Raw genomic sequence first — 15557 nt, 5'->3', positions numbered from 1 at the left:
ATGAATGTTGGGGAGACACAAATATTCAGTCCGTAACATTTCTCAATTCTCCCAAGAGACTGCATTTTGCGTTCCATCAACAATAGACAAGAGTATCCCATAGGCTGTTTTTATTAATTTACTTACTCAGGGCCTTATTAGAAGGTGACACTTGGCCTCAGGTTCTTTTTGGCTCAAATTATGTACAATATTAAAACACAATGAAAGAAAGGAAGCTTATTTTTCATGTATATGAAAATCCTTAAATCCCTTACGTTGTAAGGTAGGCCTAAGTAAGGATGGACCAATCACTTATGTCAGGAAGACAGTCTTTTAAAGGATATTCTTGTGTGTGCCCTGAGGAGAGTTAACAGTTTGGGACTAACATGCCCTCACCGGCCGTGCTAACGAGGCCAATTAGAGTTTGAATAGGCAGGGATCCTAGAATTTAAGAGAGTAGGTGGTTCCCAATGAGTAGAGGACTATGTCTCATAAAGTTTTAGAGCCAAATGGTAGATAAACTATTTTGGACATTATCTGGTGGATAAATGACTTTGAGCAGGAACAAGAGGTGATATTTCATTACTATTGACGAGGAAAATTTAAGCTATTTACTTTCCTCCAACACTTTTGCTTTTTCCAACATTTGTACTTTACCTTTGTTTTTGCATTTCAAACTAATTCCTGAATTTAATATTTACCCTTTTACTATTATAATTTGTTCTGTGAGCTAAACTGCTACAGAATTTAGTTCCTTTTCTGCAGCAGCACTACTTACCTACTAATTTCATTCCTTAATAAAATATTGAAAGAGGAATAAAAAATAATGGTAGATAACACTTTCATGATGCTTACTACCTGCCAGGCACTAAGTTCTATACATAATCATTAAGTCCTCTCCGCAATCTTATGAGATATATTCTATTACTATCTCCATCTTAGTTAGAAACTGGGGACCAGAGGAGTCAAGTAATAGGCCCAAAGCCACACAACCAGAGTCCAAGTTTGAACCCAGGCAATCGGCCTCAGGGTCTAGGTGCTTAGCTGCCATACTCTTGCCTCTCCTTGACAGCATGAAAAATTAATAGTTGAGAAGTGATAATAATAGAGGTAATCAGTGGTAATGTGATCATACGTGATTCACCTGAAAGTCTGCAATTCCATGATCTTTTTCTTGGATGAAAAACGTCAATTTTGAATCAGGTCTTCTGGCATTTCTGTAAGCTCTTTAGGGACAGGAATTCCTAAGGGTTGAGGAAATAGATGAAAAAACCCAGGAGTCAATTTACAAATGTTATTTGAGCTGGGGTGTTGTTGGCAGAGAAGAACATAACCGACCTCATCAATGATGTCAACACTGTATGTTATCCCCAAGCTATGAGTGTGTACAGTGACTCAGAAATTTGCTTCCCCCAAATTATAAAGTAGGTTAATACTTTAAGGCCAAAAAGTACGGGCGCCGTTCTTTTTCTTCTTCCCCCACCCCCCTTCCACGTTCCATACTGAGGAGCTTCTGCCACCTAGTGTTCATATAGAAAACTGCAAGAGTTGGGAATTCCCTATTCCTGTCGGGCCCAGGTCCAGTTGACAACTCATCCATTGAAAGGGGACCTGGCCCAATGGTCCTCTCATTTTCCCCTCAAGTCTCTTCCCTTTTGTCAGAAATGAAAAGATTTGACATTATTAATCCTTGTGGAATACTTTAGCTACAATAAATTCCTTTTTAAATTTGAAGGTGTTAGAAATCTGTTTTATGGGTTTATAGCTTTCTAATGGAAATTAAAGGTGGTTAAGATTTGGGAGGGGAAGTAGAGGAAATAGGACCTTACAATTACCCTGGAGAGCACAAGTTAGGCAATCTGTAGTCTCTTTCCTCTACAAGCCTCCTCCAGGGATGGAGGCAACTGTGAAGGGCCTGTTTCGAAGACCTCACAGCAGTTCTGTGGAGGTGCCCTTCCCTGTACTCACAAAGCCTGAGGTGCTAACCCTGCCATAGTACTTTCTTTTATACAGTCATCATTGATTGACTCATCTTTCCCCTTTTCTAGACATGTGCTTGCCTCCAGGGCATAAATAATATCTTACTCAACTAGCAAATGGTAGTAAGTATGTATTAAATAAATGCTGTAGAGAATGTCTGCTTGTAGCCCCCAAATCAAGCTTAGCCTGCTTGGGTAAAGATTTCTCTAGCCAGCCAGGTATTTCCTTCAAGGCTTAACCAGGCCTCTCCTTGACCTGAACACAAGTCAGCTTTCCTGTGTTTCCTGTTGCTTGCTTTCCTCTTCTTTTTTTCTGACCTAAAATTCCCCTATGTTGGACGTGCAGAACTATTTAGTAAGCCTGCTTTTCACAAACTCCCTCAGTGAGCTATTTTCCTACTCTACCCTTAAAGCAAGACAATTATGCTCAGTCTACTTTAATCTTTCTTTGTTATACTCTGTTAGGTTAATGGAGAAAGAAATTCTATTTGGTTGTATCTGCTTTGGGACAATTTACATCATCAGGGCCTTGCTTCCCAGCTCTGGCACCTGGCATACTAGTTTTGAGGTAGAAGAATGTAAAGGAATGATGTCTTTCATAAACTAAGTTCTTGAAGGTTTGAGAACATGAAGACTTCTAAAGACAAGTGTCCAGGTAGAGAGAAATGTCTGAATAGATGGCCATAGCAGTTTTCTTCAGTCTCACTTTCCTCTCAAAGTGTCTCCACGTTGATAGCTTGTTTCACCATGATGCTGGCCCCCAGGAGTACACATTTCTTCAAAGCCCTAACTCCTTGGCTCTCGGTTCTCTTCAGTACTATGAAGCCATGCTGGACTTTTCAAAAAGGCTTTCTAGTATGAACTAATGATTATCACTGGGTGGAGAAATCGTAGTTGATCATTTTCTTATTTATACCTTTTTAGATTTACTGATTTTTTATTGATTTATGTATTATTTTTATAATCATTTTAAAAATGGGACTTTACAAAATTCAGAGGGAAAACGAGCAAGTAATGACACTATAAATAAGCATGTAAACAGATGGCTAATTCTACCATGGCTAACTTGTCTACACAGCTCATTTGCTCTCCAAGCTGCTGTTCCATTCCACATCATTTTTGAGGGTCCTTTTGGGGTAGCTCATTTTTCCATTTTCAAATGGCATTCCTCTTTTTTTTTTAATGATTTTATTTATTTTACAGAGAAAGAGAGAGCAAGAGAGTGAGAAAGAGAGCACAAGCAGGGGGAATGGCAGGCAGAGGGAGAAAGAGGCTCCCCACTGAGCAAGGAGCCCGATTCCGGACTCAATTGCAGGACTCTGGGATCACGACCTGAGTTGAAGGCAGATGCTTAACTGACTGAACCACCTGGTGTCCCCAAATGATATTCCTCTTCATACCTTCCAGAAGACCTCACTGAGAAAACAACAGATGGATTATGGAACTGATTGCTCACTCAGTATAAATAATACACATTCTCAGGTAGAAATCTGCATATAAAGAAATCGTCTAGCCCCAGAGGCCTCCCCACTAACTTCCTCTTCAACTTAAGACAGAGTCAAAGGTTATGTTTTCCCTGGGATCAAATTAATTTTGAGGCTAAAGGCTGTCCAGGTGACCAGACCCTGGGCCAGTCGGGTGGGTAGGAACCTCTTAGTAAGGCATCAAACCATTGGGATGAACTTGAAAAGCTGTCTTGGTTGTAGCTTTTAAAGCAGAATTTGGTGTTGATTTTAAATGTTAGAGCATTGACAAAGGATGATGAAAATATGAATGTTTGCTTTGGCTGTAGTTCAGCAGCAATAATTGCAGTCATTTTTGCATGATCTGCTTACCCTTTATGCCTATAGCACAATTATTTTTCAAATAGTTAAATATCATTAAATCATTTAATTATAAGACTCGACTGTTGATATGCTCAACATGTACAGCTTTTTGTTTATGGGTCATAGGAGTTATCTGCTTATATAGCTTAGTTGTTCACTCATACTCTAAGAATGAAATAGAACATGGGAGTCACCCTAGTAAGCATGTCTATGCTTATCTTTAGTTTTTCTTCCTCTTTGATTGGATCAGATCCAGTGCCAATGCCTCAGATATCAACTGCAGTAATAATGAAAAGCTACTTTGAAGGATAAATCTAAGTAAGAGTATTTGCTAAATTGGGGGCAAAATATTTCTTTTGCTGCAGAGAAGTTGGACATTCCTTTTTAAATTTGCTTATCCCCCTCTGATTGAGGCCAGGGTTTTAAAATCATTTTTGCTCTCCCCGTAAGGTTTAGTTATGGTTTTTGGCATTTTTACTGAAAATACATTCTGGGGGTGCCTGGGTGGCTCAGTCAGTTGTCTGCCTTCAGCTCAGGTTGTGATCCTGGGGTCCTGGGATTGAGCCACACATCAGGCTCCCTGGTCAGCAGGGAGTCTGCTTCTCCTTCTCCCGCTGCTCCTCCTCCCTCTTGTGCTCTCTTTCTCTCTCAAATAAAAATCTAAAAAAAAAAAAAGGAAAATCTGATTCTTTCATCATTCTCTTTCACTGATGCCCCCGCCCCGCTCCAGTATTCTAATTTTTCTAAGGGTGTTTAAGGTTGTAATGAATTTTCCATACCCTCACCTTCACACTCTGCAGATAATCTAATTTAATTATTTTTTCACCCCTTTTCTACCCATTATTTGGTAGCAGAGGAAATTGCTTCTATCTACCAACCAACCACTACTGTGACAATAAACTGTCTATTATCCTTAAAATCCAACTATCTTGGGGTCCAAAAGGCATACTTAAGTTCTATTACACATTAAGCCCAATACTGATAGGAGCAACTGCCCAAATAAATAATTTAAAAGAAAAGATCTAAAAAGTTCATTAGTAACAGAGAATCTGGGAGACTTGCCTGTATATAAAAGAGGTAGAAAAAAATACATTTTTTATTAGCATGTTCAAGGTAGTCAAGAGTTTAACAAACATCTTTATCCTCACAACAACCCTGTGAGGTAGGTAAGTCATTGTTTTGTGATAAACCAGTATTATTCCAGATAAAGTGCAATTCTTAAAAGAATAATCTGTATTAGGAATAATTATGCTAATGAACCACTTAGATATATGCTAATATTTATGAGTTGTATACTTTGATTCATGCAATAAGGTGTCCCCAGAAAAATTCACTATAAATCAAATCCTATGTAAATACATGTGGGGGACTATTTAAATAAACTCTGGAGTAGAATTTTTTGTAAAATAAATCACTATTTTTTATCTAATGCAAGACAAAATTTTCACAGTATTCACTCAAAGTGAGGCATTCTCAGCAATGTTATACTCACATTTATTCATTCTTTTTGTAAGTTATTTCAACATGGCACCAAGCCAATGTAAGACTTAATTTACTGAATTAAATCTTACCAATTTGGTATATGGCAGTGAACTGTGTTGTCAGGTAGAAATCTCCAAGTATACTGCACGCAGTCCCAACCCAAAACCTAAGATGGACTGTTTATTGAAATTAAACACCAAAGTGAATGTTGATAAATTGCAAAAAGTCTTTTCCCTTGAGGAGATTACTTAATTTTTTCCTTAAAATTGCAAAAGGAAGAGAGATCTTAGGGTTTTGAAAACAAATATAATTTCTGATAACTATAAAAGTCTAGTGATTTATATTGCAAATCAAACCCTCATGCTATCAGTTTAACTCCTTACAAAGAAGCCAGCAGTTTGTTACTCCAAAAATTTAGGTATTTTTTTTCTCTCTGCCAATATGATTTAAGAGGAAAAAAAATATCCCAGGTACCGTTTTCTCTTAAATATGTATTTAAAGTACATTTCTATTGTTAATCCAGCATTAGTAAGCATCCAGTTGCCTGATACTTGTTTATAGTTGTCTTATCTTTAGAATAGATTTTTATTAAAGAATTTCCATTACATTTAATTTTGTTAGATTAGTTATATAATTTATTTGTAACAATAACTTTAAGCTTGCAAATTTAGTTAACACTTAAAATCTGCTGGCAGGTTTATAAAACTTTAGAGCAAGTGGTTAAAGTAATTTGAATTATAAAGAAATAATTCAAGCCCAGAAAAACATTCTCACCAAAGTATTTTTAAAAACTGCTGCAGGGAAATTAGGCAAATCACCAAGTAAAAAGGATTAAGCCACCTGTAAGTTCTACATTCAAATCCATACTAGAGCCAACAGTGCACTTTGGATTTTAGTGAGGTAGGGAAAAAATATATTCGTATATTTTGAACTGTTAAATTTATATAAACTGAAATACTGATTTGTACCCGGGTTTTATTTGAATATCCAAAAAGAAAAACTGCGAATTCAAATAATGAAGTATTTTCTTGGTTTCAAGGACAGAACTGTAAAAATCTTTTGAGTACATATAAATAAAAAATACAAAGGCTACAAGATATATTTTATTTCAACATAAAGTATGCTGATAAAAAAATAACCCAGGACATAGAAAAAAGAAATACAAACATTTTTGCATAGATTCTCTATATATAATATTTACCTGGGGCTAAACACTGGAAAATACACCTCTGAAACTAGTATAGTTCAACTATTTCCTTGGATACCAAGTATATACAAAATAAAAGCCCTTCATCTAGGGGAGCATGGGCAGGAGGGAAAACAATTTAATTTAGCATCAGTCTATATTTATTTCTCTGTTGCTCGAATATAAACCAATGATGACAAGAGGAGAAACTCTGGGGGTTTATTTAACAAAATTAAATTCACATTTCTGAGGCCATCGTAGTGCATCCAGTGTCCATCAATCTGGAAAGCTGCAGAATAATGATGTTCCTCTTTGTTAAATAATGTGGCACCTTCCAACAAATACCTGCAAATTAAATGACACAGCGTAGCAAAAAAGACAAAACTTTATTTTTAAACATTCCTTAAGTTGTTGTTGTTGTTATTTTTAAGTAGGCTTCACACCCAGCGTGGAGCCCAACACGGGGCTTGAACTAACAACCCTGAGATCAAGACCTGAGCTGAGATCAAGAGTTGGATGCTTAACCAACTGAGCCACCCAGGTGCCCCTTTAATTTTTAATTAAGGAATAAAAATATTGATATTGTTTGCATCCTAGTACCTAAAAAAGAAACCTGTAAAAAGCACATACTATAACTGGTAATTTGGAGTAAAATATTTAAGAATTTAAAAAATTGATATAATTTAAGAATTTTGAAAAACATTTTAACAGATTAACTCATAATCTGTATCATCCCATTAAATAAGAGAAAACATTTTAAAGGCAAAAGTTAAAAGACCCTGTATGTCCTAACTTGTATGCAGACATTTTTATCTGTAATGCTGAAAGTAACATTTTTGTTCAAATGATGACCTCCTATTATACACTACTTTGACCTGAAATACAAGTAATAGCCAGTCGTTACTGACTGTTTACTACGTGTCAGGTACTATCCTAAACACTTTACATGTGTTATCTCATTAAATCCTCACAATAATGTACCAGATAGGTACTGTCATCTCTGTTTCATAGAATAAGAAACTGATGTGTAAGCTGGTTAAGTTCTGGCCCAAGGTTACATAGCTTGTAAAAGGTGGGGCTGGGATTTGAACTCAATTTTGTCTTTTCCATTGACCATGCGCAACGCCAGTGACTAACGCCCTGTAGTAGATTCTAATCTTATTCAGGATATACTGAATTACAGATAGCTATGATGTTTTCAACCATATTTCCTTAAGGGCTAGTCACAGTCATGATAGAATAGCAGAAAAATAGAAAATAAATGTGCTTTTTATTAGTTTTATAAAACACACAAAAAACACCTACTTGTGATCAGATAAATCCAAGTAATATGGTACATATGCCAGATCTTCAGATTTCCAATGCTGCATATTTAAGACAACAAAAGGGGGTGCCCCATGGCAGAAAACTCGCTGGGAAAATTCCCTTAAGCCACCACACCTAAAATTGAAAATAGGCATGAACTTTATTAAATTTCAAACAAACTTGCCTTTTATCATTTCTGGGTTGTCTTTATTACTTAATTTCATAATAAGTATAATTACTATTTTAGGTGTAGGTAATGGTGTGGCTATGATTAGTATTTTATATACTTATACCCAGAAGTTTATAAGCTGTGAGATTCTATATACAAGAAATAATACTTGCAAAACTCCAGGAAAAGCTAGCTATTTTTTTTCTAAGCGTATAAAACATGTAGTTTTTTGAACTGATATAAAAGCTTTTATATGTTGATACATTTTTTTTCCCTCTCAGTTGGTTTCAAAGGATAATACTGGCAGAGAGGTAAATAGTAGGACTCTTCCAGTCCTCTTTATATTGCATATTCCCTAATTGCATCTTTTTGCCATCAGGATGAAACAAATTCTGTTTTCTTAGTAGTCTCACGTACTAAGCATATGGATCAGAATACCACAAATACAGTAAAATCTCGATTAACCGGAATATTCAGGGTACAATATTTTGGTTCACAGTTGTTACTGAACAAGTGTTAACCAGAAAACCATTTTGTTTCAGTATGTGCTGTTAAAATACATTAGTTCACTTTCTGGACTTAAGTACAATGAACTGAATTTATTTTATTCTTTCCTTCTTTTGTGATTAATTAGCTGTAAGATCATCCTTCTAAATCTTAATTCTCATTGTACAATACTGTAGATATAAGAAATTGTTAAGAGACTGGGATGAATACGGTCTTCACCTTTTGAATTTTTTTTTAAACTATGTTACATTTTTTGGTTGCCATTTACCTCTTTCTCCTAAATGAGGAATGCAGAAAAAAATCCAGTTATTTGAGAGTCCGTTAGCTGGGTTCCGGTTAACCAAGGTTTTATTGTACCTACTCAGCAGTGGGGAAAAAAGAAAAGGCATTTGCTTTGTATTCATAAGTTAAATGTAGTATGATAATCTATATAGCAAAGCTTGAAAATGACAACACAGCATAAGATGGCATAGTAAACTACCGGAGGTGTTAAGATTCCAAAAACATTAGGCTTCCTAAATACTTGTGCGTTGCTATTTCCTAAAGTATTAACATCAAAGAGCATATCTGGTCAGGTTTCTTTATAAAAAACAGAAATACTTTCATCTCAAATGTCTATCATATACTCACCCACTCTCTTCACACAGTTCAATCCTGGAACAGAATAACTCATCCACAGCCAGTCGTATCAAGTTTCCATGAGGAATTTCTTGGGGAGGACTACAACAATTACAAAATGTACGTAAGAACTGCTTTGGAATTTTATATGTTAAATACATTATTAGGATAACCAATTTTATAGTTCAATTCATTATTAGCAAACCAAATATAAAAGTACAACCTCTGTTTTTCATCTTTGTATTTGTTGTAATTATAGAAATCAGTTGAACTTAATAAACATTAATGCATGAAGCTTTCCAAGATATATTAAATCTTTCTGGAAACTGATCCTGAAATATGCAGTTGTTACTTCAAAAATTTTTGAGCGGTTTCAGTAGAGGGGATTGCGGTCTTGGGGGAAGAAAGAAGGACCCAGACTTAGGAGAGCTGCCAATTAGTTACATGACTAAATGTAAGTTACAGCCATTGTTGGCTTCTGTTACCTAATTTGTTAAAAAATTTCTTCCTACATACTTTAGAGATTGTTTTAAATATAGAATTAAAATATAGGCAAAAGCCTTAAGAAGTTATATAGAATATATATAGAGTATGATGAAAACTATTTTATTAAGAGAAGCTTAAAATATTAGCATTAATATTGGATTATATTTTTTAATTATAGTTTCAGAACATACACAAATTGATACTAGTTTTTAAAAAACAAAACAGATTTCTAAAATGCTTTTCAGTCCATTACAATTTAGAGTAACGAAACTTTTTTCCCTGACAGAGACTTCAAACTCAATGTCATCATATCAGCAATACAGGAAAATGGACAAAGTGTATTTCAGAAACAAGAAAGACATTAATTGTCAGATTCTAAAAAGAATAAAATATCTTTAGCTTTCCATAAGTAGTGTGATGTTACAATATTAAACTAAAAATGCTATAAAGAAATGTAAATGAAGTAAGTTAGAGTATGTGATAGATCTTCCCCAAACTGATATCTATTAAGCTGCTTTTCTGGACCACAGGGCCAAATACACTTTCGGACAATAATGCGTTTGGATTTGTTTTTTGGTCCTGTTTTTCCACTGGCAGTTATCTTTTTTCCAACTCATGTCCCCTGGGGGCTTTAATGTTTCCCAACACTCCACTAGGTCTTGCCAGTTTGGCCTTCCTCCCTATCATTTACCAGCCTGGAGGTCTGCCTTCTCTCTCAAAGCCAAAAATACCCAGCAGGCTATCAGCACTTCTCTTAGTCAGTGAAAAAGCTCCTCACATCTGTATCCTCTCCAGGTATGAAGATTCCAAGTTTGGGATTTCTGTCTGTAACTATGCCCTGGCCATGACATGAAGGAATACTTTCAATCTTCTTGTTCATGTAGAAATAGCCTACCCAACAGAAATCCATTCAAGAGGTGACACATTCCAACACAGTATTAAATGTTCCTTAAGAGGTTACATTTATCACACAAAAAATTAATTATATTAATAATACATATTAGCAATTCAAAGCAACAGTAAAACATTTTGCATACCGACTCATTACTTTTCAAGTGAAATAGTTATCAGTTGGTTTTACAAAGTCAATTCTACGATATTTGGATTTAATGAACAGTAACACTTCTGTCACAGGACTAACTATAGTCCTACATCTGTGAGGTTGCGATGTTTAAGTAATCACACAGGGTCTGTACTTTAGGAAATACCTTGACTGTATTTCTTTATTTATAGCAACATTCATTTAAAAGTATACCATCTTCGCCAGAAGTGACAGACTTCAAAGCAACTTACTTTATATTAATTGTACGTTGCTGATCTTCCTGCACTCGAGTTGGGCACCGCCAGTTGGAACAGTAACTCTCTTGTATGGTAGACATGAGATTTTCGAGATTTTTTGTAAAATTATCATGCTCATTCCCAAATAAATCAATTACCAATGAAGCTTTATGAACTTCAGATTTGTATTGCTGTTTTTCCATCTTGTCCCAAATCCAAAGTAGCTTCACAGTTGTGAAACTGTAGGTGTCCATTAAATAAAGGAAACAGTCTACAAACTCTCTACCTAAATGAAGAGAGAGTTCCCTGGGGAAATTTTCATTTTCATTAAGAATGACATATAATAACATCAAGAATCCATCTATGGTGCAGGTATTTTTCAGTCTTATTTCAACATAGAGTGGTGTACAGGATACTGCTTTGCGGCCAGCTTTGATAGTAAAAACACCTCCCCAAGGAAGAACAGGCCTCCAAAATGAGCGATCTTGGTTATAGTTATTTTTAATTGATGCTTTGATTTCTTCAAACAGTGTCTTCATCCTGCATTTCAAAAGGTGAAGATAGAACATGTAAATTTGTGATTTCATATGTTAAATGCATGAGATATGTTTAAATGAAAACAAGGCTATCTAAAGATTCAAATCAGGGGCACCTGGCTGGCTCAGTTGGTAGAGCAGTCTTGATCTCCTGATTTTAAGTTTGAGCCCCACGTTAGGTATAGAGATTACTTAAAAATAAAATCTTAAAAAAAGAAAAAAAGATTAAAATTTGGCCAGAAGGCCTACCAATATAATGAAAAAATTTAAAACAATTCAAGCTGAGCCATTTTTTGACAACGTGCCGGGCCTCTGGAAAGACCATTAAGAAGTGCAATCTTTTTTGAGGTTCAGGATGAGCATTTGATAGACTTTTATACTAATTATATTGCAGATTTTATCTTTGATATACGAAGACCCTGAAATAAGAAACTAAATGAAAACAGAGCTATTTGAAGATGCAATCTGAATTTGGTTGGGTGCATTCCTAATGTAAACCTCTTTCTCCCTTCAAAGTAGAAGCTGCACTTCGTTTCCTTTTTAATATGCATGATTCCACTTATGAAACTGCTATAATGGAATTCTTAGTTGGGCTACAGAATAATGGCTAATTATCTTTGAAAGACCACATATGAAAAGTAATCCAGAGTACTTAACTGGATACTTACACAGCTGAGACAAAAATCATTTCTATGCACTTTGGGGTTTTCACTTGCAAGTTAGGACTATGCTGGCTATTCTATAATTCTAACTACAGAGACCATGCTGTGAAGATCTGACTCAGAACTTGGTAAGTAATCCGATTCCCTTCTTCGTATGTTCTGGGAATGAACTGGGGTGTCCTCCCTATTTAAACTGTTAATTACCCTTCTCCTAACCTTGAGGTTAGCTAAGCAACTTGTTTTTAGACATTGATAATATTATAATAAACATGTTTGTGTCATGTTTGTTATATAAAGCAAAATTTTAAAAAGTTAAAGAATGAGGTCCTAATGAAACTGAATTGAAAACACTGCTTTACTTGGCACAATAAATGTCTAACTAAAAACATCACAGGGTTTCTCAATGTTACTTCTATGGAAGAGTATATTTTCACAAAGAAGGAAGGCAAAGCATCTGAGAAATAGGAAGAGAGAAGTCAGTCACTGAGGTAAGTGTCTTATTTTGACTATCTTTTCAAGTGCCACACACATCCTCCCAAGCACAACATAAATTCAATACTCAATACTGCAGACCTATGGGTTTTATTTGTGTAAGAAATTAAGTTCACATTGCATATAGAGTTGTTGAATCACTATGTTGTACACCTGAAACTAATGTAACATTGTGTCAGCTATACTTCAGTTAAAAAAAAAAAACACCGTTTTACACTTTAAAGAAATTAAATTCAAACTGATTATACAATACCAGCAGACTAAAAATTCAGTTCTACAATATATTAAACGTGGGCGTGCACACACACACACAGTATTTTTGGCTTGAGGCAAGACTGTGGGCTCTAAAATATTCAACACTATATTTAGTCTTAAGTGTAGATGTTTATTCATAGTCGGTAACATGTTGTTGGCTCTAGTCAACCATTTAGGAATCAGAGGGCGTGGCAAATCTGGAGCCTTAGGCAAACACAAACTGTTTTCTTCTTAATGTTTCTGGAGATTTAAAAAAAAATCGTATGGCATTCAAATACTTTTAAAAATGAAAATTACTTTCTTCATGGTTTCATTTATTTCTATGTAATTTTAAAAAACTTTGTAACAAGGTCACAAGCCTGAGCTCAGATTCCCAAATGTTGCATTGGGAAGGAATCGTAAATCTCTGCACTATTTTTCTTCAAATTATCTTTTAGACATGACCAAATAAGGAGTAACTACAGCAACAGTTATACTTAAGAGAAATAAACTACAATTTTATATATATTTATATATACATAAAATGAAACTAACTTCTTTAACCTTTTTCTGGGGGGACGGAAAGGACAGGGGTAGAGAGGATTGGGAAAACTAGAGGACACTTAATCGTTTCAGCCTTAAGGTGGTGATTTGTTATAAAGTAAATTACAACAAAAATGAGTAAAAAAGGTGGAGAAATGGCTGCAAAGAGCTTTACTTAAAATTGTCTTAAGATTTCACCACATCATCGAAAAGACTGTTTCGTTAGGCACTGTATTAGAAGCCCTGGAGAGGCAGGTGTCTTGCTGGCATTATTGTCCTGATTCAACAGGCCCTCCAGTTTAAATAAATCTGGAAAACTCCCCGACCTCTATTTCCTTGGCAAAACGACACCTTTCTTTTGCGGTCATTTTCAAGGGTGACAATCTGTACTCCACGCTGGTCGTGAGGACCAGACCATTCGCCCTAGGCACTGAATGCCGTACTCCCTAAGACCTCGACAGTCCTAAGGGTCCCCACTCGATTCAGCACCCCGAAATAATTTGAAAAGCGGCCACGCGCTCCCCCCTTGAAGCAGCACGGGGCTTTGGGGCAGGGACCTGCTGGGCGCGCGGTGGGCGCCCGCCTCCGTTCCCCGCGCTCCGGCCACGCCTACCCCGCCCCCGGCCCTCTGCGCCTCAGAAGGCCTGGCACCGAGGGCTGGCCCCGCAGGGCTGGCAGGTCCCCGAGCCTGGAGCAGGTGAACCGGCTGGGCAGCCCTGCCCGCGTCCAGGTAGTGTTCCCCTAAGCGCCTGGAACTCCGGGCGCTGGGCGGGAGGGCCGGGCCGCGGAAGGCGTTCCCACACCGGCCAGTCTCCGTCCACCAGGAAGCCGACTTCTCGTACCTCCCCGGGGACCGAAAACCGCCGGTGCCGCCGCACCCGTCGCCGCCGCCGCTTGCTCATGGAGAGCCCGTGCTGCCGCCGCCGCCGCCGCCTCATCTACTAGCACCGTTCGCTGTCTGGGCCTCTCCGGCGTGAGTGCTGGGCTCTGGCACGGCCTCCATCGCACCCGCCGCGGCGGGAGCCACAGCAGCTCCAGCGCCCAGGCCCGATCCGACCCGACCCACGGAGCCAGGACCGCAGGACGCGTAGCTTCTTATTACGGAGGAAGATTCGGCCTGACCTCCGCCCCCCTCCCCCCAGCCCCTAGTACCCAGCCGCCTGACCGCGCTGCTACGCAGGCGCGAAGACGCCCTTGCCAAACGTGCGTGTGTCGGGTGTGTGTACAGCATCCAGATTCGCCCAATGGGAACCGAGATCAGGTGCGGGGGGCGGGACCTTGCGAAGAGGGGCGGTGTTCCAGTGTTAGAGGGTGGGTGGGGCAGCCGGAAGTGGGCAGGGCTTGCATGGAGGCGGAGCTTTGTTGGCAAACCTGCCTGGCTTTTTGAGGTTTGTAGCCTTTTAGGACCTTGATTTTAGTTTGCTTCTAGGTCTTGTCTTCTTAAATTCTTAACTCATAAGGGGAAAGGTTTGTTTTCCCAGCAAATTTTGATTATGCAAGCTTTTAAGTGTATAGTTAAGAAAAGGTGAATTAGTGGGTTAACTGCTTTCTTTAGTGTTCAAGATAACAATTGGTCAGGGTGCTGTAATTTACAATAGAAGTCAGTAACATTTATAGAAATTAGATAGCTTTAGTCCCACTATAGAGATAAAAAAAAAAATGAGTTTTAGAAATGTTGAAGTACCGCACATTAAGTGATGGCTGAGAACTGAAGCCAGAGCTGCTTAATGCTACATCCTGTGGGCTCAACCACTATTCCTATTCAGTAAGCCCTTGTTCTTGTATCCTCCCTTCAAGAGTTGGAGCTCATATGGCTTAGCTCCTGGAGAACACAGGCCACCCTGGAAAACTACCTTACCCGCCATTACAAATGCGGATACTGTTGAGATATTCCCCATCCAACTGTTCAACAAATAATGATTGGTAAGTGAAACCCAACCTCCAGAACATGCAATACAGAGAGCTCAAGGCCAGCCCAACACATCAGTGTGGTCCTCAGTCACAGCTGAATCTGGTGGATCCCTTCTTGATTAGTGATGGTTGGTCAGGACTATGGCAGGGACCTTCCTCATAGACCTCTCTAGTGATGGAGGAATGGAGGTTAGGAAAGAAGGCTGACTTACTCAAAATAATTGCTGCAGGTGGTGATGGGAAGAAATGGACATCTCTTAGAGCAGAGGGGAAGGAAAGAGGCTCTGGCCAAAAAGGAAGAATTAATAATTCTGGCAGAGTATGCTGTTTTTAGTTTCCCTGTTTTTCTTATTTCTTATGGCAT

At 37.8% G+C, this 15557-nt stretch overlaps 1 protein-coding gene across 1 annotated transcript; it reads right to left on the bottom strand.

The window, feature by feature from the left end:
• Positions 1-4847: 4847 nt before the first annotated feature.
• On the bottom strand, positions 4848-14436 carry CUNH14orf28 (chromosome unknown C14orf28 homolog). Its single transcript, XM_040620863.1, has 5 exons — positions 14125-14436; positions 10831-11355; positions 9064-9153; positions 7758-7892; positions 4848-6797 (listed from the first exon to the last, which is right to left on the bottom strand). Exons 2-5 carry the CDS (start codon positions 11352-11354, stop codon positions 6614-6616), a joined length of 933 nt encoding a protein of 310 aa, XP_040476797.1. The 5' UTR covers position 11355; positions 14125-14436; the 3' UTR covers positions 4848-6613.
• Between the last annotated feature and the right edge of the window lie 1121 nt (positions 14437-15557).

This window comes from Ursus maritimus, unplaced genomic scaffold (genome assembly GCF_017311325.1).
Source record: "Ursus maritimus isolate PB19 unplaced genomic scaffold, ASM1731132v1 scaffold_36, whole genome shotgun sequence".
In the NCBI taxonomy this organism is placed as follows: domain Eukaryota; kingdom Metazoa; phylum Chordata; class Mammalia; order Carnivora; family Ursidae; genus Ursus; species Ursus maritimus.
This window is presented reverse-complemented; position numbering and strand designations above follow the sequence as displayed.

Bases quoted from the DNA above. Each gene is read 5' to 3' on its own strand.
- CUNH14orf28 (XM_040620863.1), bottom strand. From the start codon at position 11,354: ATGAAGACACTGTTTGAAGAAATCAAAGCATCAATTAAAAATAACTAT. The intron at 7,893-9,063 runs GTGAGTATATGA...TTTCAATTTTAG, and splicing joins GAACTGTGTGAAGAGAGTGG to GTGTGGTGGCTTAAGGGAAT. The intron at 6,798-7,757 runs GTAGGTGTTTTT...TTTAATTTGCAG, and splicing joins TTGGATTTATCTGATCACAA to GTATTTGTTGGAAGGTGCCA.